Source organism: Hyperoodon ampullatus, assembly GCF_949752795.1.
Source record: "Hyperoodon ampullatus genome assembly, chromosome: 6".
Taxonomy (NCBI): domain Eukaryota; kingdom Metazoa; phylum Chordata; class Mammalia; order Artiodactyla; family Ziphiidae; genus Hyperoodon; species Hyperoodon ampullatus.
Window position 1 is genome coordinate 26,965,373 of NC_136919.1, and position 21,407 is coordinate 26,986,779.

The 21,407-nt window shown below is 35.1% G+C and overlaps 1 protein-coding gene across 1 annotated transcript in view; it reads right to left on the reverse strand.

The window, feature by feature from the left end:
* The window catches only part of TEX10 (testis expressed 10), a 57,633-nt gene that overhangs the window by 15,168 nt on the left and 21,058 nt on the right, over positions 1-21,407 (reverse strand). Inside the window, exons 6-11 of the mRNA XM_079707125.1 lie at positions 20,039-20,277; positions 19,170-19,305; positions 17,487-17,662; positions 15,646-15,823; positions 11,268-11,356; positions 9,597-9,730 (exon numbers count right to left, since the gene is read on the reverse strand). Of these exons, the coding sequence (XP_079563251.1) occupies positions 9,597-9,730; positions 11,268-11,356; positions 15,646-15,823; positions 17,487-17,662; positions 19,170-19,305; positions 20,039-20,277 (952 nt within the window). The remainder of the gene's footprint in view (positions 1-9,596; positions 9,731-11,267; positions 11,357-15,645; positions 15,824-17,486; positions 17,663-19,169; positions 19,306-20,038; positions 20,278-21,407) is intronic.

Consider the following 21,407-nt stretch of genomic DNA (forward strand, 5'->3'; position numbering starts at 1 on the left):
TTGTCCTGTAGTTATAATTTTTCTCTAAGTTTGAAAATGTTTCAAAGTAAAAGTAAGTAAAAATATAAACACATAGATGTATACACACACATAAACATACACAAATACAGGCAATCCTCACTTCTGCAATTACAGTGTTAACAAAAACTTGCATACTTCAGAACCCTGACCTCACATTGCATAATTCCAGAACAGGCATGCTAATTTAGTATAATGTGGAAATTAAGGGTTTTTTAAAAATATAAAACTTCATTTTTCTTGAGAAGGTTCTGTACATTTAATTTCTACACTGAAGTATTTTCTACCTAATTTTATCAGGAAATAAACAGAAATGTCATGCACCTAACACTTTCTATAAAATCATTTTATTGCTATATTAAAATGTTGAAAAGAGCAAGTAAAAGAAAGAAATTATAATTATTAAAATACTAAAATTCAGATTTAGAGATTCTTTCACTTCCCAATAAAATTACATCACAGAATATATTTACAGAATGAAAATTTCCATATACTCACACTACAAAACAGGGCTCAACTGTTCTAAGAAAGCGTCAAATTTACCTTTGGCAGATTACATTTTACCTTTCCCCTGTTGGCCATGTCTCAACTATTATCAATGAATAATAAAAACGGTAAGAAAGAGATAGACAACCTGCCATTATTCTGGGGCTCTTTCCTTACCCCAGTATTTCTTTACGTACATGCTTTGTGGGGGGAACAAACTCACTTCAACCAAGCTGCCTCTAAAGACCACCCAAGAGTTCCCTAGTATTGGAAGCATGTTTGTGTTCAGAGTCCTTTTGTGCCCCACTTGCTTTTTCCTATTATCCTAACTGCTTAATTACCATGGCTTTGTAATAGATATTTGATAGTACAAGCCCTCTGGCTTTATTTTTATTCAACACTTTCTTGTTATTCTTGTTCCTCTGTATTTCAATATAAATTTTAGGATCACCTTTTCAATTTCCACAAAAACATTTGCTCTGATTTTGATCTGGATTACACTGAATCTGTATTATACATTAATTTAGAGAGAGCTATTATTTGTACAATATTGGAGTCTCCCAATCCATGAACATTATATATCCCTGCATGTATTTAGGTCATCTTTAATATCTCTCAGTAATGTTTTATGGTTTTCAATGTTTTCAGAGGTCCTCAGCAATTGTTTCGTGAAATTCTCCTTTAATCTATATTCATGTTATGTATGTGTGTGTCCCCATTACTAAGGTACAGCCTTTAAGAGCCTGCAATGAGGGGATCCCCTGGTGGCACACTGGTTAAGAATCCGCCTGCCAATGCAGGGGACAAGGGTTCAATCCCTGGTCCGGGAAGATCCCATATGCCGCAGAGCAACTAAGCCCGTGTGCCACGACTACTTAGTCTACTCTCTAGAGCCACAACTACTGAAGCCCGAGTGCCTAGAGCCTGTGCTCCACAACAAGAGAAGCCACCGCAATGAGAAGCCCGTGCACCACAACAAAGAGTAGCCCCCGCTCGCTACAACTAGAGAAAGCCCACACACAGCAACAAAGACCCAATGCAGCCAAAAACAAATAAATAAATAAAAAGAAAAAAAAGAGTCTGCAATGAGAGCTTATGTGTACACTGAAGACCCAACCCACTTCCAGGCCAGCAACTTAAACTAATCATTGTTTCCTTAGGACCATGAGTCACAGAGGTTACTGGCTTAGCTTTTAAGCCCCTCTGCTTTTGCAGCTTAAGAATCTGGGAAATGCTGGAGGGGATCAGGCCCCTCAGAGGCCTCTTGAGTCTCCTATTTTCTCAATTCAGCTCAGCAAGATGGTCAAAAGGTTGAATGGATTCTCTGTCCTCCAAGAGAGGCCATTTGACAAAGCCAAATTCTTATCCTCTTTGCCTGAGAGACAGCTCCAGTCTCCTCAGATATGTTGATGAATAAAAGCTGTACATGCACAAGGTGATGAAATTCCACATGGCCAAAGAAGCAGCAGAGTTGTGAGCAAAAGAATTCCCAAAGCTCAAACAGGGAAGAGAGATGTTTGAGTTCTAACCAGCCAGCATGGAGTGCTCCATAGAACAACCAGGTCATTCAGATGATACTCAGAAAGAGAACCTATTAATAGTAGGGCTAAATTAGCACTAGGGCAGCAGTTAGCAAACTTTTTCTATAAAAGGCTGAAGAGTAAATAAATATTTTAGGCTTTGCAGGTCACATACAGATTCTGCCACATATTCTTGGTTTCTTTTCTGTTTTAACAACTGTCAAAAAAATGTAAACAGGGACTTCCCTGGTGGTCCAGTGGGTAAGACTCCACACTCCTAATGCAAGAGGCCTGGGTTCAATCCCTGGTCAGGGAAGTAGATCCTGCATGCATGCCACAACTAAGAGTTCGCCTGCCACAACTAAAAAAGATCCTGCATGCCACAACTAAGACCCGGCACAGCCTAAATAAATAAATAAATAAATAAATAAATAAATAATTTAAAGTAAACCCTGCTCTTAGCTCAAGGATGGCACAAAAATAGGGCCACCAAGATTTGGCCTACAGGCTGTAGTTTGCTGATCCTTGCCTTAGTAAAGGTTACTTGCTCTGATAAACCACCCCAACAAAATTTAAAAACAAGACACTAAAGGATAAAGGTGATAACTCAAGTAACTTGACTACCTGCCAGAACAAAGCAAAACACTCTTTAAAAAACAACAAAATCCACCATATAAAATTTCCATTGTCCAATATATACTCAAAAACTACCAGACATGGTAAAAACATGAAAATGTGCCACATAACCAGGGGAATCAAACCATAACCAAGCAATCAAAAGAGATGACGGAATTAGCAGGCAAGAACTTTAAAACAACTATTACAAATATATTCAAGTAGTTAAAGAAAAATGAATGTAAGAGAAACAGAAGATGAACCAAAAAAGTTGAGATTAAAAAACCCATTATCAGACACAGACCTACTAGAGAATGGACTTGAGGATATGGAGAGGGGGAAGGGTAAGTTGGGACAAAATGAGAGAGTAGCATGGACATATATACACTACCAAATGTAAAACAGATAGCTAGTGGGAAGCAGCCGCATAGCACAGGGAGATCAGCTGGGGGCTCTGTGACCACCTAGAGGGGTGGGGTAGGGAGGATGGGAGGGAGGGAGATGCAAGAGGGAAGAGATATGGGGATATATGTATATGTATAACTGATTCACTTTGTTATAAAGCAGAAACTAACACACCATTGTAAAGCAATTATACTTCAATAAATATGTTAAAATAAAAAAAACCCATTATCTAAAATTTAAAATTCATTGGGCAGTCTTTGTTCACAGATCACATGGTCATCTTTGTAGAAGATCTGAAACAATCAACAGAAAAAAATCCTGGAACTAATAAGCAATTATAGCAAGGTTGCAGGATACAGCATTAATATATAAAAGTCAAACCGCTTCCCTAAATATCAGCAATGAACAAACGGAATTTGAAATTAAAAACATAATATGATTTACATTAGCACCCCCAAAAATGAAATATTTAGGTATAAATCTAATAAAATATATATATGGTCTATATGAAGAAAACTAAAAAACTCTGATGAACAAAATCAAAGAACTAAATAAATGGAGGATATTCCAAGTTCATGGATAGGAAGACTCAATATTGTCAAGATGTCAGTTCTTCCCAACATGATCTATACATTCAACATAAATCCAACCAAAATCTTACCAAGTCATCTTGTGGAGATCCATGAACTGATTCTAAAGTTTATACAAAGAGGCAAAAGACCCAGAATAGCCAATATATATTGAAGGAGAAGAACAATTTGAAGGACTGACACTAACCAATTTCAAAAATTACTATAAAGCTACAGTAATCAAAACAGTGTGCTACTGGCAAAAGGATAAATAAATACATGGAACAGAAAGAGACCCACACAGTCAACTGATCTCTGACAATGGAGCAAAGATTGTCTTTTCAACAAATGGTGCTGTAGTAACTGGACATCCATATGAAAAAAAAAATGAATCTAGACACAGACCTTCAACCCTTCACAAAAATTAACTCAAAATGGATCCCAACAGACCTAAATGTAAAACACAAAACTATAAAACTCTTAGAAGATAACAAAGGAGGAAAAATGTAGATGACCCTGAGTATGATGACTTTTTAGATACAACACTAAAGGCACAATGCATGAATGAAATAACTAATAAGTTGGATGTCATTAAAATTTTAAACTTTTGTTTTGTGAAAGACAATGTCAAGAGTCTGAAAGGATAAACCACAGATTAGGAAAAAATCCAAAATATTCAAAGAACTCTTAAAATCCAACAATAAGAAAATAACCTAATTTTAAAATCAGCCAAAGACCATAACAAACACCTCACCAAAGAAGACACATGGCAAATAAGCATATGAAAAAACATTCCACATCATATGTTATCAGGGGAATGCAAATTAAAACAATTATGAGATACCACTACACACCTATCAGAACGACCAAAATCTGGAACACTGACAATACCAAATACTAGCAAGGATGTGGGGCAACAGAAACTCTCATTTACTGCTTGGTGAAAATACAAAATGGTACAGCACTTTGGAAATATGTTTGGTGGTTTTTTACAATATTAAATACACTCTTACCATATGATCCAGCAACTGCTCTCCTTAGTATTTAACCAAAGGAGTTGAAACCTTATGTCTACACAAAAACCTACACACAGATATTTATAGCAGCTTTATTCACAACTGCCAAAATTTGAAAGTAATCAAGATGTCCTTCAGTAGGTAAATGGATAAACTGATATAACCAGACAATGGAATATAATTCAGTGCTAAAAGGAAATGAGCTATGAAGTCATGAAAACACATGGAGGAACCTTAAATAAATATTACTAAGTGAAAAAAAATATTTGACTAAGCAAATAATTCCTCCTGCTATCTTCCTAACATCATTCAAATGTATTTTGTAAATTATACTCTTCCTGGAATTATTAAAATAATCTAATTCTGATTCTAGTTACAGCTGTCACTTAATCTATTCCTGATAAATTGTCACACTTGTAACTTTGTTCTTTTTCTCAGTTTAAAATTGCACAATGTTACTGAAATGTTTAGACAAGTAACCTTATGAAGGAAGAAGTGTAGGTTAAAATAAATGTAACATTATATAATTTTGTGTTGTCTCTGCAAATAGTTTAAAAATAAAAGAGAACAAAATTACTTATTTGACATTTCAAAGCACTGAAAAAAAAGGTATTAATATAATCAAACTGCTGGAAAAAATGTGATAAAAGGAAAAATCTTTAAAACTTGTAAAAAAAAAGCATGCAGAGAAAAAAACACATTACATACAGAGAAACAAAAATAAGAAAAACCTCACACATCATTACACACTACATTATGGCATGAAGCGGTACAGTATAGAAGGTAGGTTGTATTAACTTGAAGATCAAATGGTTAAAAACATAAGAGGCAAAGCTAACGTGACAAAAGAGATAAAAATGGAATGATAAAAATACTGAAACTATGAAAAAAATACTGAAACTATGAAAAACAATCAATCGATATCTGATTACAATGGAATGCTACACAGCAATGAAAAAGAATGAACAACTCCTTACACATTAACATGGGTATCTTAGTATACTGAATGAAAAAAAAGGAAATTACTAAAAAATATTTCACTTTTAAAAAGTTCAATAACATGTAAAACTAAACAATATGGTTTGGAGTTACATGCTAATACGGTAAAACTATAAAGGAGCAAGAGTATGATAAAATTTAAGACAGTGTTACTCTAAAGGGAGAGGGGAAAAGCACATAGGGGTTTCAAAAATAATGAAAAATATTCTATTTCTTAAACTAGATTAATGTTTTATTATTATCCTTCAGAACTTAGTTAAAAAATAACTTATAAAACCATTCAAAATTTTATAAATCACAAATAAAATTAACCTTAAAACCTTTCATTGGCTCTGGAATAGATATCTCCATTTGGAAACAGTATCTCTGTCTAGAGATTCCTTTTCCCTTTGTGATCTTTCCCTGTTAATTACTATTTCCATCACTAACGGCAAGGTCATACAATTCTTTCAGAAGAAATGATCGCAAATATACTAAGTGTGGAACTTCCCTGGTGGCATGGTGGTTAAGAATCCGCCTGCCAATGCAGGGGACAGGGGTTCGAGCCCTAGTCCAGGAAGATCCCACATGCCACGGAGCAACTAAGCCCATGCGCCACAACTACTGAAGCCCATGTGCCTAGAGCCCGTGCTCCGCAACAAGAGAAGCCACTGCAGTGAGAAGCCTGTGCACCGCAGCAAAGAGTAGCCCCCGCTCGCCACAACTAGAGAAAGCCCACACACAGCAACAAAGACCCGATGCAGCCAAAAATAAGTAAATAAATAAATTAATTAATTAAATATTAAGAAATTTTAAAAATATATATATATACTAAGTGAAAACTGCAAGATCCAAATCAGTGTACAGAGTATGTTATTTCTATAAAAGGAGAAAACTAAAAGAATACATGTAATCATTTGTGATGACACAGAAGTTACCTAAAAGAATACATTTAGATGAGGTATCACCTAACACCAGTCAGAATGGCCATCATCAAAAAACCTAGAAATGATAAATGCTGGAGAGGATGTGAAGGAAACCCTTACACATTGTTGGTGGGAACGTAAATTGGTACAGCCACTATGGAGAACAATATGGGGGTTCCTCAAAAAACTAAAAACAAAACTACCATATGACCCAGCAATACCACTCCTGGGCACATAGCTGGAGAAAGCCATAATTCAAAAAGATACATGCACCCCAATGTTCACTGCAGCACTATTTACAACAGCCAAGACACAGAAGCAACCTAAATGTCCATCAACAGAGGAATGGATAAAGAAGATGTGGTACATGTATACAATGGAATATTACTTAACCATAAAAAGGAATGAAATTTACAGAGACATGGATAGACCGAGAGACTGTCATACAGAGTGAACTAAGTCAGAAAAACAAATATATAATATTGCTTTATGTGGAATCTAGAAAAATGGTACAGATGAACTTATTGGCAAAGCAGAAACAGAGACACGGATGTAGAGAACAAACTTAGGGATATCAAGGTGGGGAGGGAGGGTGGGATGAACTGGGAGATTGGGATTGACATATATACACTACTGTGTATAAACTAGATAACTAATGAGAACCTACTGTATAGCACAGGGAACTCTACTCAATGCTCTGTGGTGACCTAAATGGGAAGGAAATCTAAAAAAGAGGGGTTATATGTATACGTATAACTGATTCACTTTACTGTACAGCAGAAACTAACACAACACTGTAAAGCAACTATACTCCAATAAAAATTTTTTTAAAAAAGACTACATTTAGAAACTAGGGAGGGAAAACGGATGGCTGGGAGATAGGGAATGGAGGAACACTTTTTACTATTATCCTTCTATTCTTCTAAATTGTACTTTGTGATAATACCTACTCCAAAAACAAAAAATTTGAAAAATAAATTTTTATACTAAGGCTGTCAAAAACTATATATTTCAAATAATTTCACATGAAGAGGCCAACTTAAATATGGCAAATTTTATCCAAAATAAAACTGAAATCTTCACTTAAGAACTTCAAAAACTAAACCCAAAACTTTCAGATTTTTCCTAATATATGTCTTAACATTTCAAAGACAGCAACCTTGAAGTTTAATACATGTTCTTGCCAAATGTACACTCAGAAATACAACTGATCACATTTTCATGACAACTGTGTCTTGGCTTTACACAGATAATGTAATTGTCAGAGAAAGATTAATGGAGTTGTCCAAGTTACCAAACTAGACACTAACAAATCTATGCCAGGAATCTGGGGCCCACTTATCCCCATACAATGGTTTTTCCAATACAGCATGATACAGTTTAAAAACATTAGAAACAGTCTGTCCTACAAAACAACTACCAATACTACTGTTGGCAAACCTAAACTTCCCAATCTAGTATTCAAGGCCTCAATCTCAGTCTTTCTTAGCTCTCTTCACTTACTATGGATTAATATAAAATTTCAGATATTAAATAATTAGGTTGGTTACCCAATTCATTATTTTTCACTTTTTTAAATCCACTATTTTTTGAGAGCCTATATATGTTCATATATATAGGCACCAGGGTAATAAAAAGAACAAAGTGTCATTGGCATGACTTAAGTATTGTGATCAGAGTCAAACAAAACCATGAGAGAAATGTGTTGAACATCTACAAAAGGTATAGCCCTAAGGGACAGGAAGAACATGAAGAGTATTCAGGAACAGAATGAAAGAAGTAGTAAATAGATCAGTTGATTTTAATAAAATCAATTGGTATAGCAACAAAACAGATGTAGGTTCTAGAGACTACCTTGTTGAGAACACTGACAAAGCGGTTTTAAAAATAAAAAAGGCTTATGGCCTAGCAATTAGGAGTTACAAGAAAAGAATAGTCAGTGTCCTAACCAGAAACCTTCTGAATCATTAAAAAAAAACTGGCCAGCAGAGAACATAACCTCAGAACTTGCAAGGTTCAAACCAAAATTATTTGGGATGACACAATGGCATTCCTACCGGGCAAGTACCTTTCCAATGCAAGGAAAGAAACTGAAGAAATAAACAACAGAAATTAACTAATAGATACATGTTTTTAGAGACTCAAATCCTTAGTATTAACAGTTAGGATGTTTTTACGTATTTAAGTTTACATATTTGTAACACAGAAGACAATTTTGACTATTAGGGTAAAAGATCAGCCCTGTAATTCCAATTTAAAACATATCAATAATTAATTTAGACTTGTGGTTTTAATTTGAATTTCACTACAAACAGTACCGAAACTTAAAGATATTAAGATTTATCATACTTATATAAATTTATTAGATATTTAAGATTTACTGTAACATTTGTGAAGATTTGTCAAAAAACTGTACTTGACTAATAGTGAATATATTAAGTTATTTAAACAGTTTTAAAGTTTTAAATAGTTTGTAAAAGGAATAAAATATAATCAAAGTCTCCCTTTAAAATGATTGCTTAAATTTACTATATTTATCTAAAAAATAAGATTTGTAAGTTGAACTTAAAAATTCAAGGAGAAATTAGGGTTTAAAATTTAACTCTGATAAACTACATACTAATTCTTAAAACCAAAGGAAATTCTAAATAATCTTTTCTGATTAGAAAAACCCACCTTCAGGATACCAAATCCTACCCTAACTCTTATTCATCCTTCAATACCTAAGTCAAATTCTTCCTTTTCTATGAAGCCTTTCCTCTTTTCCATAGATGGATCCATCCTTTCTTCCCTATGCTAGACAAAATAAAATAAATTTGTCTCTATAGTTCAAACTGCTAATTTATTCTATTGTATTGGTATAACTTATAATGAAAATACTCTTTTAGAAACATACATCTCCTATGCAAGGATCACAAGCACTTTCAGAACATGGATTGGGTTTTATACTACTCTGAATCTCTGAAAGCATCTTACACAAAGCAACCCTAACATACAGCAACTGTTGGTGGTTGATTAACTGAATTCCAATAATTATGAGTTTCTTTTAAAATGGACAATTACCTCTGTTACGTCCCAATGGTGTAAAAATTGATCCAAGTCAGTAAGGTAAAGCAGCACAGGGGAAAGCTGCGTCTGGATGACATGAGGAACTCCTCGAAGGCTCTGAAGCCAAGTCAGCTCCTCTTTTGAAAATCCTAATTTGGGTATAAAGAAAGCCAATAAATAAATAAATAAATAAATAAAGCACAAGGCAAGTGACATTCTTTTTTTTTTTTTTTTTTTTTTTTTTGCGGTACGTGGGCCTCTCACTGTTGTGGCCTCTCCCATCGCGGAGCACAGGCTCAGCGGCCATGGCTCAAGGGCCCAGCCACTCCGTGGCATGTAGGATCTGCCAGGACCGGGGCACGAACCCGTGTCCCCTGCATCGGCAGGTGGACTCTCAACCGCTGCGCCACCAGGGAAGCCCGTGACATTCTTTATTAATTTTTTAAAAACAGGTGACATGTATCTTCAAGTTAAATTCTTCTTTAAGTTACCTGTATCCTCTGAATTTCTGTATTTCATGTGTAGTATTTTTAAAAATGAAATGTTAGCAATGTAATGTAGTAAAATTCATATAATTATGTTCACAAAGGATGTAACCTGACTCAACCTGTAATACAGCAAGAAACAGGTTTTACCCCTAATATTGGGGGCATTACCACCTTTACTTAAATAACTGTGAAAGGCATAATCGTTCTAATTAATGGTAGGTTTAATAAAGCTATTGAACAAGTAAAATAATATACTCATTCATACATATACCAAACTCTATTATTCTCTTACATAATAGCCCTTCGAATGTTTTAAAACTACTCCATCCCTCCTAAGTCTTTTTTTTCGATAATGCAGTTCCTTCAACCATACCTTACATAATAAAATTTCTGATTCTCTTACCACCTCTATTACACTTGGCCTGACCTATACAGACAACTTGCCGAAGTCCCTCCTGAAAGATAGCTCTTGGAATGATCAGAATACTTGCAATGTGGTCTGACCCTAGCTACCTGCTTTGATGGTTTCAGATCACTATATTTCCGTGAACACGCCCTAGAGAGTCATCATCTAGTTTGGAAGCCACACCCCACTACTGATTCCTAATGAGTTTCCTAAAACCACTAAACTTTTTGACTAGTACTACTATTAAAACATAAAGCCTTCACCTCCAACTCAAATGTGTACATCCAAAACGATCAAATAAACGTGTAGGAGTCTACTTTTATCGTTTATATAATATTTATCTTGCTAGATTCAGCTCCTTATCAGAACCTGTCAAGTTTTTTTGGATTCTGACTTAACATATTAATTAATTCTCCAAATTTCAAGTCTTCAGAAAATTTCAAAGATTCTCATCTTCATCATCCAAGTACAAAACAAAAATACTGAGACAGTACATCATTTAAAACAATAGTAATAATACTTAGAAATCAAACTTATAACATTTCTAGACTCATTTTACTAATTTTGCTTTGAGGTCAATGGAATGCAAAAAATGGCTAATTGAAATCTGATATTCTTCCTATCATGTTAAACATTTCAAACATGTTTAAAATGGATATTCTGTGCATCAACTTTTTGAAGTATGCAATGGGGTTCAAAACTTAGAGCCAAACAGGTATGAGAGTAAATCTCAGGAGAATCTTCATACTAGGCTTTTTTCCTTTCCTTAACTTGGCAGATCAATGTGGTTACCTGTGAGTGTTGAAAATAAGAAGCTGAAATAGTCCACATCACTCATCAACCAGTCTTTAACTGAAGACTTCCATCCAGAAAATGATGATCTATAATGAACAATGGGAGAACTATTACGAGAAGTGACCACTTGAAGACTCAAGAATAAAGCACAGTATATATAACCATTTTTCTTTACTGAAAACAAGTCTAATTTAATAGCTTAAACAAAATCCACAGTATGTGTTAACTTTATATATAAGGATTCAAGTACCACAATATGGAAAATGTAACTTCTAACTTACTTATATTTATGTAAAGTTTCACTGAAAAGCGTAATTGGTCCACAAATATCTTACAAACTTAAAAAATTTTCCACACCACTTGAAAATCAGACTCAAGGAGCCAAGATAAAGTTTTGCTTTTCAGTAGTACGTTCAGCTGCTATGTATTTACTGCTTGATTTTTATAAAGTCTTACCTTGCTTACATAAATGAGTTAAGTTTAAACAAGTTCCTGCTTCCTACCTAAGCAACAGTGTATTAATTAGGCAAAGAATACTTCAATTTAAAGCCACTCTAAGATAACTATGTGTTCCTATTCTTTTCAAAGTTGTAACTAGGTCTACTTCACAATATTGTGGCTGAAGTACTGGTAGGGGACTCCAGGGAATAGCTGAATGTACAGCAGCTTCTCATTAAATGAGGATTATCTGGTTGCTGCTATAAGATCAGTTTCTAGTGACTCCTTTAAAAACTCTCTTCAAGGTAAGTCTAAGAAGGAAGAGAGCAAATGTCAACCATGGATATAGCCAAAAAAAAAAAAAAAAAGCTGAGAATGATCAGATCCAACAAGCTGAGACTACAAATTTTTATCACAGAAATCTGAATAAATGTCACACAAAATTAGGGATTTCTAATTCAACTAGAAGCACTAAAATTTTTTTACCTATGAAATAATTGTATTTATCATTAACATTCTTAAAAGTTGGGGAGTTCAAAATAATGGAAACACTCTTCTGATTATCATTCCCACAATAAGCAAAGGACTATGGAGGCAATATCACAAGCTAGGGGTCTATAAAACATCAGAGATGCTCAATGGAAAGGAGTACAAAATGATGATTAGAAAACAAACTAATATCCTCTCGAACCCAGTGAAAACTGTGCCATCCAGTGGCTAAAGGGGGTAGGAAATCCATTTAAGAGTCTAGTTTGGACAAAAGACAAGCAATACATCACACTGTCCTTAAAATGATGATGAATATATATACTGTGCAAGCCAGAACACTTCTGAGAGTAAAAGGGGATGCTATTACTAAACGTGCTGGGACAAAAGAAGTAAACCAGAACCGTTCCTGGCAGTCCAGCTCACATATTCACTCTACTTAAAAACCAAGCCAGGGGCTTCCCTGGTGGCGCAGTGGTTGAGAGTCTGCCTGCCGATGCAGGGGACACGGGTTCGTGCCCCGGTCTGGGAAGATCCCACATGCCACGGAGTGGCTGGGCCCGTGAGCCATGGCCGCCTGCGCGTCCAGAGCCTGTGCTCCGCAATGGGAGAGGCCACAACAGTGAGAGGCCCACGTACCACATGCATGAACACACACACACACACACACAAAAAAAAAACCAAGCCAAATTTCTTAGTCCAAGAACTTCTCCCTTCTCTGCTATTTTTATCTCACAGTGTAGATTACCTTTCCACATTTACGTCTTATGTTCCCCAACCCAGCTGTAAATAAACTAGGAGCAGAGAGGATAAGGAATGAGTAAAGGCCAGTAGAACAACACAGATGGGGGGAAAAAATCAAACTCAAAAAAGCTCTAAGTAGATGGTAAAAAAGGTAGGAGCAGGAATTCTAAGTACACTTTTTAAAAGATAAAATGAACACCAACGGTATTTTAGCTGATGAGTTTTTCACACATGGAACACACTGATATTCTTTGCTGGTAACCTGCTCTTCAAGTCTCTCAGATAGAGACAGCAGAATATCAGAACTACAGTACCTGAAGTGAACTAGATCTCACAGTCCAATTAATGTAACAGATGAAAATCAGAAATGATTAAAGGAACATTTCAGGAAAATTAATCTGGCAACAGTGCACAAAATAGATGGGACTAAGAAGCAAGACTACTTGCTGTAATAGTACAGGTGGGAGATAATGAAAAAGCTGGTTAGTTTATAGTCATGATCAGGGACAGAAAGGGATATTTTGAAGAGAAAACTAAACATATGAAATAACCCAGGTTATTTCTAAGGAAATATTCTTAAATTCTAAATCTAGGAAAAGTCATACAATAATAACGCCACTGGCCTGAGAAAGTTGAAAAGTCCCAATTTTGTTTTATTTTTTAAGAGAGATTAATTTGAATAGGAACAATACATCTACAGAAAGAGAAGTCTAGTAACAGACTCTGTGCAAATACTAAAAAGCAAAATTTAACTCAGTGGACTTTTAACTACAATGACATTCTGCTCTTAATAATTATAAACCCCTATGACCATTATTTGTAAATTAACAGATTTTCTCAATACTCACCACAAATCCACAAAAAGAAAAAAGTAAAAAAAACTTTTGAAAAAATCCTTGACAAAAGTTATTAAGCGTAAGTCAATCATAACTGATAAAGATATTAAATATAGCTTCCAAAGAGAATCAATTTCAAGAAGTGTTCAAAAGGTGCTTTTAAATGAATGTTAAAACAGAACCTCCAGTAGTTATATCAAAGGAACAGTGCCCTCCACTGGAAGTTTTATTAACTTGAAACCACTTAAGTTATAAGAAAATAAATAATATTTCTTTAAAGGCCTAGCATTAAGTGCTGCACTAGACAAAGAGCAGGGCTTTGGTTTTTTTGTTTTGTTTTGTTTTTTAATTTCTAAGAAAGGAAAACATGGGAAACTAATAAATGTTTAGAGTACTTCAAATTAAGACCAAGTCTTTCTTTAATGCACATGAACACAGAAATAAACCTTGAATTTTCACATACAAACAACACATTGCAAACAGCTCTCTTTTGCTAAAAGCAAATGTTATCATCAGTTACGAAGCACACTCTGGGTGACAACATTCAAACGTATGTCCCATACTGGTATGAAGAGACTGGCAAACAAAGCTAAAGAAAATCTACTAATAATGTGAGCTACTCCTATTGAACTGGGATAGGGGATCTGTACAAGAAGCCACAAGGAAGCTAGTCTTTAAATTTTCAGTTCTGCCTAAAACCGTATCAGACCCTGTCCATAGGCCACAATCAGTAACAAATATTGCTGAATACTAAAGTACCATACCTGATACAGACATGAAATTTTTAAGAATATTTTAAACACTCGCAATACGAAACACTATTAGTTATAAAACCTTTCTGAGTAAAATGGTACAGTCACTATGGAAAACAGTATGGCAGTTCCTTGAAAAATTAAAATGATCTGGCAATTCCACTTCTGGGTATATAGCCAAAAGAATTAAAAGGATTCAAACAGGTATCTGTACACCAGTGTTCACAGCAGCATTATTCACCATAGCCAAAGGGTAGAAACAACGAAGAGTCCATCAACAGATGAATAAACAAAATGTGGTATAATGGAATACAATGGAATATCGAATATTCAGACTTAAAAAAGGAAACCGTGAAACATGCTACAATATGGATGAACCCTGAAAAGTTACACTGAGTGAAATAAGCAAAACACAAAAGGAAAATATTGTATGATTCAATTTATATGAGGTTACCTAGAATAATCAAAATCATGAAGATAAAATAGTGGTAAATGGGGGCTGGGGGAAGGGGAAATGATTAGTACAGAGTTTCAGTTTGGGATGATGAAAAGTTCTGGAGATGAATAGTGGTGCTGGTTGCACAACAATATGAATGTACTTAATGCCACTGAACAGTTTTAACTGTATACCTAAAACTGGTTAAAATGGTAAGTTTTATGTTATGTATATTTTGCCACACACACACACACACACACACACACACACAAAGATATTTCAAGTGATTCCTTGTCTGAGTATACAAACTTATTTATTTCGTCAGCTACATTAAATTCTGAGCTCCCTTCCAGAAAGGATCTGTACTGCCATTTTGTAACACCAAAGGTTTTAAGCACAGTACTCTCACCTGCCACTGAACCCTTAATGCATACTTTTGATAATTTTAACCCTTATTCCAATCCACCTACACAAGTCACTAAACAAATAATGTGAAACAGTCTTACTCTAGTGAACTTCCTCTATCTAATAACAGTATCCACAGTTTTAACTGTTGCATTAAGAGCAAATGAAGGGAGGAGCAGTATTTTTAAAAGCCTCTATAGTTCATGAATTGCCAGTAAAAGGACAGAGGGTGGGGGGAAGATTATACGCTTAAAATACAGCTCACTTGAGCATGCTACCTCATGTGCAGTATCCTGATAAGCATGGCAGCCAAACTTGAACTGAGTCTTCCCATAATACAGCAACGACTTAACCGAGAAAGCAAATCAGCAGGCAGACTGGGTAGAAAATATACAAGCTGGACCAAAAGCTGTTGAGACTCTGCTGGGAGAACCACCACAGTGCCTTCTTGTGGATCTAGTGGGGTAAGAAAATAAGTTAAACTAAAAAAGATATACAAACCAGAGTTAATAAAGCAGATTAAGTGATTATTTTCACTGTGTTATGTTGAATTCTAATACATCAATTACATGGAGAAGTTTTTTCACAAAGCATGTATGTATGGCTTAAGGTATTGTCTAGAATAAAACACTGAATACAATCATTATTTAAAGATATGTTTAACACTCTATTAATTTCATAACACTCAAATGTGTTATTTGAAATAAAAACTATGATGGGGTTTAACGGGATTGGACACAAAGCGAAACGGTAAAAAACAAGCACTTTTGCCAAACGGTGACAATTATAATATCGACTTAAAGCCAAAGACCTATCTGTGTACACACACACCACCCCACATATGAGCAATACCGAAAAATACAGATTTTAAAATATTACCCACAAAAGGTGGAAACAAACCAATGTCTATCACCTAATGAATGGATAAATATAAGTGGTATATCCACACAATGGAATACTACTCAACATTAAAAAGAAATAAAGTACTGATATATGCTACAACATAGATGAATCCTAAAAATAGTATATTAAGTGAAAGAAGCCAGACTCAAAAGACCCATATTGTATAATTCCATCTATAAAAAATGTCCAGAATAGACAAATACACAGAGACAGAAAAGAAGATTAGTGGTTGCCAGGAGGTGGGGAAGGATAAAGTAGGGAGGGACTTACTAATGGTACAGTTTCTTTTTAGGGTGATAAAAATATTCTGGAATTAGATAATGAACACTATTGCACAGTCGTGGGACTATGTTAAAAAATCAAAGAATTGTACATTGTAAAATGGCAAATTTTATGGTATATGAATTACGTCCCAATAATAAATATAAATTATATACGTGTATATATCCCAGTATGCTTTATTGATATTTTTGCTTAAAAAATGAAAGTTTCAGTGATGAATAAAAAAGTTATTAATAGATGAAAGTCATACAAGATACCCATTATGGTTAAGTAAGTAAAATTTGCCACCAAAGCCTCAAAGGAATTTTATAAAAATACCTGATCAGTTTTGAATTTGTGAATAACATGTGGCTTAAAAGACAATTTAAGAATGCAAGAAGCCGGCTTCCCTGGTGGCACAGTGGTTAAGAATCCACCTGCCAATGCAGGGGACACGGGTTCAATCCCTGGTCTGGGAACATCCCACATGCTGCAGAGCAACTAAGCCCGTGCGCCACAACTACTGAGCCTGCGCTCTAGAGCCCACGAGCCACAACTACTGAACCCGAGTGCCACAACTACTAAAGCCTGCGTGCCTACAGCCCACGCTCTGCAACGAGAAGCCACCACAATGAGAAGCCTGCGCACCACAACGAAGAGTAACCCCCGCTCGCTGCAACTAGAGAAAGCCCGCACACAGCAACATAGACCCAAAGCAGACAAAAATACATACATTTAAAAAAAAGAATGCAAGAAGCATCTATAACCATTAATTTCTAGAACTATTCTAATAGATAATACTAGTGAAAATGAATTTACTGTTTGATGTTTTGTTAATTTTCCCATGGTATAATTAATTTAAAGGAAAAGCAAACCTAAAGAGCTCCCCTTTGAAACGTCTTTCCTAAATTGGGGTAGACCAATTATTACTTACATAGTTAAACAAAACTCTTACCATAGATTCGGAGAGCACTAACTTGTAAACTTTTTAGTAATTCTTTATTTGCTCGTGCTGCAGCAGTATGAATAATGTCAATAAGCTGTGTTGAGAGCTCAGGGTTTCGGGAGCCAAGATGAGCAAGTTGCAATGGTAAACCAGCCAACCAACGGGATAACACTTTACTACGATACCTAAGGCCAAGGAAGAACGAAATAAAGCGTAATTTTCAAAGACAAGGGGAATAAATTTAAACACAGAATATTTTAAACTTAAAACACCACACAAAGTGACAAATCATCTACCAATAACACCACATTTACTTATTTAAACATGTGAGAGCCTACAAGATGGCCGGCATCATTTATTTAGCTATAGCAGTTTCTAAAGTTTTACCCACTATATTAAAAGTTCATGTGATTTGCAGCAGGCAGTATGTAAACTGTATTTTTATCTTAAAGGACAGAGACACTACTTAACTCTTCGTGAACTATTTATACTAATTAGCGTTAATTATTACACTATTTTAAGTCATTGATGCATTCAGTGTAGGGTGCCGCCACATTAAATGACTTCAAACTTGTGTTATTTCATATTTCAGTTCTTTTATATACTTGCTAATGTTCTAATGTCTCCTTACTCAGGTAACAGCAATCACTTTTGCTGTCCCCCTTAGTGACTTAAGCATGACCTTTGTAGTCAGACAGACCTGAACTTAAGTCTCAGTTCCACTGCCCTTAGTTGCGTGACACTCACCAGATTATTTAACCTAAGAATCCATTTCCTTCTGTTAAGACAGAAGCCAATAGTACCTACACTTCAAAGTATGAGTATCGAGATTAAGAAAAGCACCTGACTTACAGTAAAGACTCAAATACGTTCTAACCACCACCTACGTATCCCAAATCTCTATGTTCCACCCAAACATCTCTTCCCGACTATCCCAAATAAACCTCAAACCCACCATATCAAAAACCTGATTCCTTAGTTCTATTCTTTGTGTTGTCTATTTCATCTGGTAGCACCAAACTAAGCCAGAAACCTTCTCATCTTTTACTGCCCTCATTTTTAAAAAATCTACTGAAATATTTTTAACATACAGTATTATATGTTAGTTTCAGGTATATACTACATAATAATTTGACATATGCATACATTACAAATGATCACCATGATAAGTCACCATTTGTCCCCATACAAAGTTATTACAGTATTATTATTATTCCTTATGCTATATATTACATCCCCGTGGCTTATTTACTTTATAACTAAGTTTGTACCTCTTAATCCCCTTCACCCATTTCACACCTCCTCTTCTACTGCCCTCATTCTTATACCATATGTCTCAAATATGTCACTAAGGACCAGCTGTTAAACCTCCATAATTTTTATGGGAGGCAAAAGAAAAGGCTGAGGCTGCTACAGGTTGTTCCAAATGCCCTTTAGCTGTTAAGTGGACAAGTGGAAATATATGCTCAAAGAGACTTTTATCTGCTCATTTATGCATATAAAGATTACTGGCACTATTACGTATGCTTCTTTATAAAATTAAATTTCTTCTCTTTTCTTAAATGCAACCAAACAGGATATAAAGAGTGAATTTCTCCAAAGATTTAATCACCCCATCTAGTCTATTATTTAAAAAGACTACAAAATAACTTGGTGAGAAAAAGAAAGGCAAAATAACAAAGGAAACTTTACCTGACTCTGTAAGATCTCAGTTCTTCTTTTTGATAGATTTTACTGAAAAACTTCAGCAACAGAGTCCGAACTGGAAGGAGAAGGCCTCTCTGCTGATACAATGTATAAACTGCCTTAATAAGTGACTCCGTAGCCTCTAAAAAAAAAAAAAGAAAAAAACTGCATATGATTCAAAATGTTTCTTCAGCAGCCCCCTAATTCTAAAAAGCACGGAAGTACTTTACTTTGCTCCTATGACAAAGCAGACCTTAGACACAAACTGATGACTACTGTCAAAATCCTACAGTAATAGCCTGACTAATACAAAAGTCAAGCCAACCAGAGACTGCAGAGTAAATTTTCCTAAGAGACAACAAACCTAGGCAGGGAAGACAAAAACCAGACTAGAAAGGTAGATAAGCTGGAAACCAAACAGGAAAGCTCTGTTTCTGAATGAAAAGAATTAGTAAGTCATACTAAAAACTGACTTAATGCGACATAAATTCAAGCTACAAGAAAGGTAAAAAGATAAGCAGGATTCATCAATTTCTAGTCAAATTACATCAGAAGAGGGTATTTCTTCATCATTAGATTCACTGTCATTTCATCTTAATAACAGCTACCTCCTTTCACTCCAACTCTGTAATCTAGTAGAAATCCTACCAATTAACTTCAGAGTGGACCTACCCACTGAGAAAGGGATGCTCTGAGCCATAAAAGATTTCAGTGTTCAAGTAGATATTCCTTTATAATTATGCTAGCTGCCTTTCATGGCTTGAATGTAAGTAACTTGACTACGTGAAATGTTTGAAAGTCATCAACTCAAAGCTAGACTCTAAATAGCATGCATAAGAGCTCCTCTTAAATAAGGACAAAGCAGTAACACCTACCTCTGTTTGGTTGTATCTGCATTAACCTCCACGAGACCCCAAGCAATCTGTTCAGCTGCTTACTATTTAGCCTAAAGCCATCTTCAAGGGTCTCTGTTACAAATTTCCTTATCATTTCTATCCAATTGGAATCCTTCTGCAAAGTTGAGGCATTTGCCAGGGAGACCATGATATCAGACAGTGTTAAATTCAGTAAGAGATGATCTACATTATTGGAGAGAATCGTGCAATGCTTGATGCTAAAAACAAACAGAGACACACACATCTCTAAGTGTTGTATCTACCATGCCTCCTTAACTTAGAATACTTAAAATAATCAGTGGGTCAAAAAATATTCCTCCTAGGATAAACTGCCAAGAAGGCGGGAATATAAAGCCACTGTTTTGTAAATAAACCATTCATTATGAAATCAGGTTTGTTAAGGCATAAAGAATGCATATTGTTCAGTTCATTACCCAAGTTGCTATTCACACAAAAAGTACAGGCTCTTTTAACATTGCCTGGTAATCCTAGATGTAACTTGGAGGTAAGAAAACTTGAAAACCTCAACACACCTGGAAGATTTTCTTTAAGCAGATACTTATATTAGGATGGAGGTCACAGTAGACCTTGATTTTGCTTCTAACTCAGTTTGACTTAACAGAAACACTAATTTCTCCCGGCCACAATTTCCTTATGTGTGAAATAGGAGACTGGTCCAGATAAGCACTATTCTGAAATTACTTAATTTTATGACTCACATACTAAAATCACTTTTTTCTAGCCAAATAAAACACATTTCTTTCAAAGCTTCAAAGAAATTTCAAAAAAAAAAAACACTTTAAATAGAATATCTTAACAAAAACAAAATTTGCAACTTATGATATAAATACTTATTTCAGGCTACAATGTATTCAACAGCAGGGTCTATTTTCATGTTCAGAAATATTTACAGTTGATTAAAATTTTTAAAAACCTCAAACTAACTTATTTTAAAAGAAAAAGTTAATCCTGGATTAGGCATGCAAGGACATAGTAGTAAGGAAGCACAAATACATGGGAAGGAAAATTTTTAAAATTTGGTGCTATCAGGGGATCAAATGTAGGGCTAGGAATGACAAGTGAGCCTAAAAAAGTAAAATGGGACCAGATAACAAAGAGTTGAAGGCTAAGGACACTGAAATCAACTCTGCAGGCACAGGAGTAACATGGTTGAAAAGTTGTTTCAGATGTATAATTCTGCAGATGGAAAAGAAAAAATCAGAGTTACAAGACTCTAAACAAAGAAGCAGTTGTATGTCTATTTGAGCAATTCAGGCAAGACACGACAAGTGCAAGAACCAATGTTGGTACAGACTGGGAGAAAGGGGGACATTTAGGAAGAATAAAA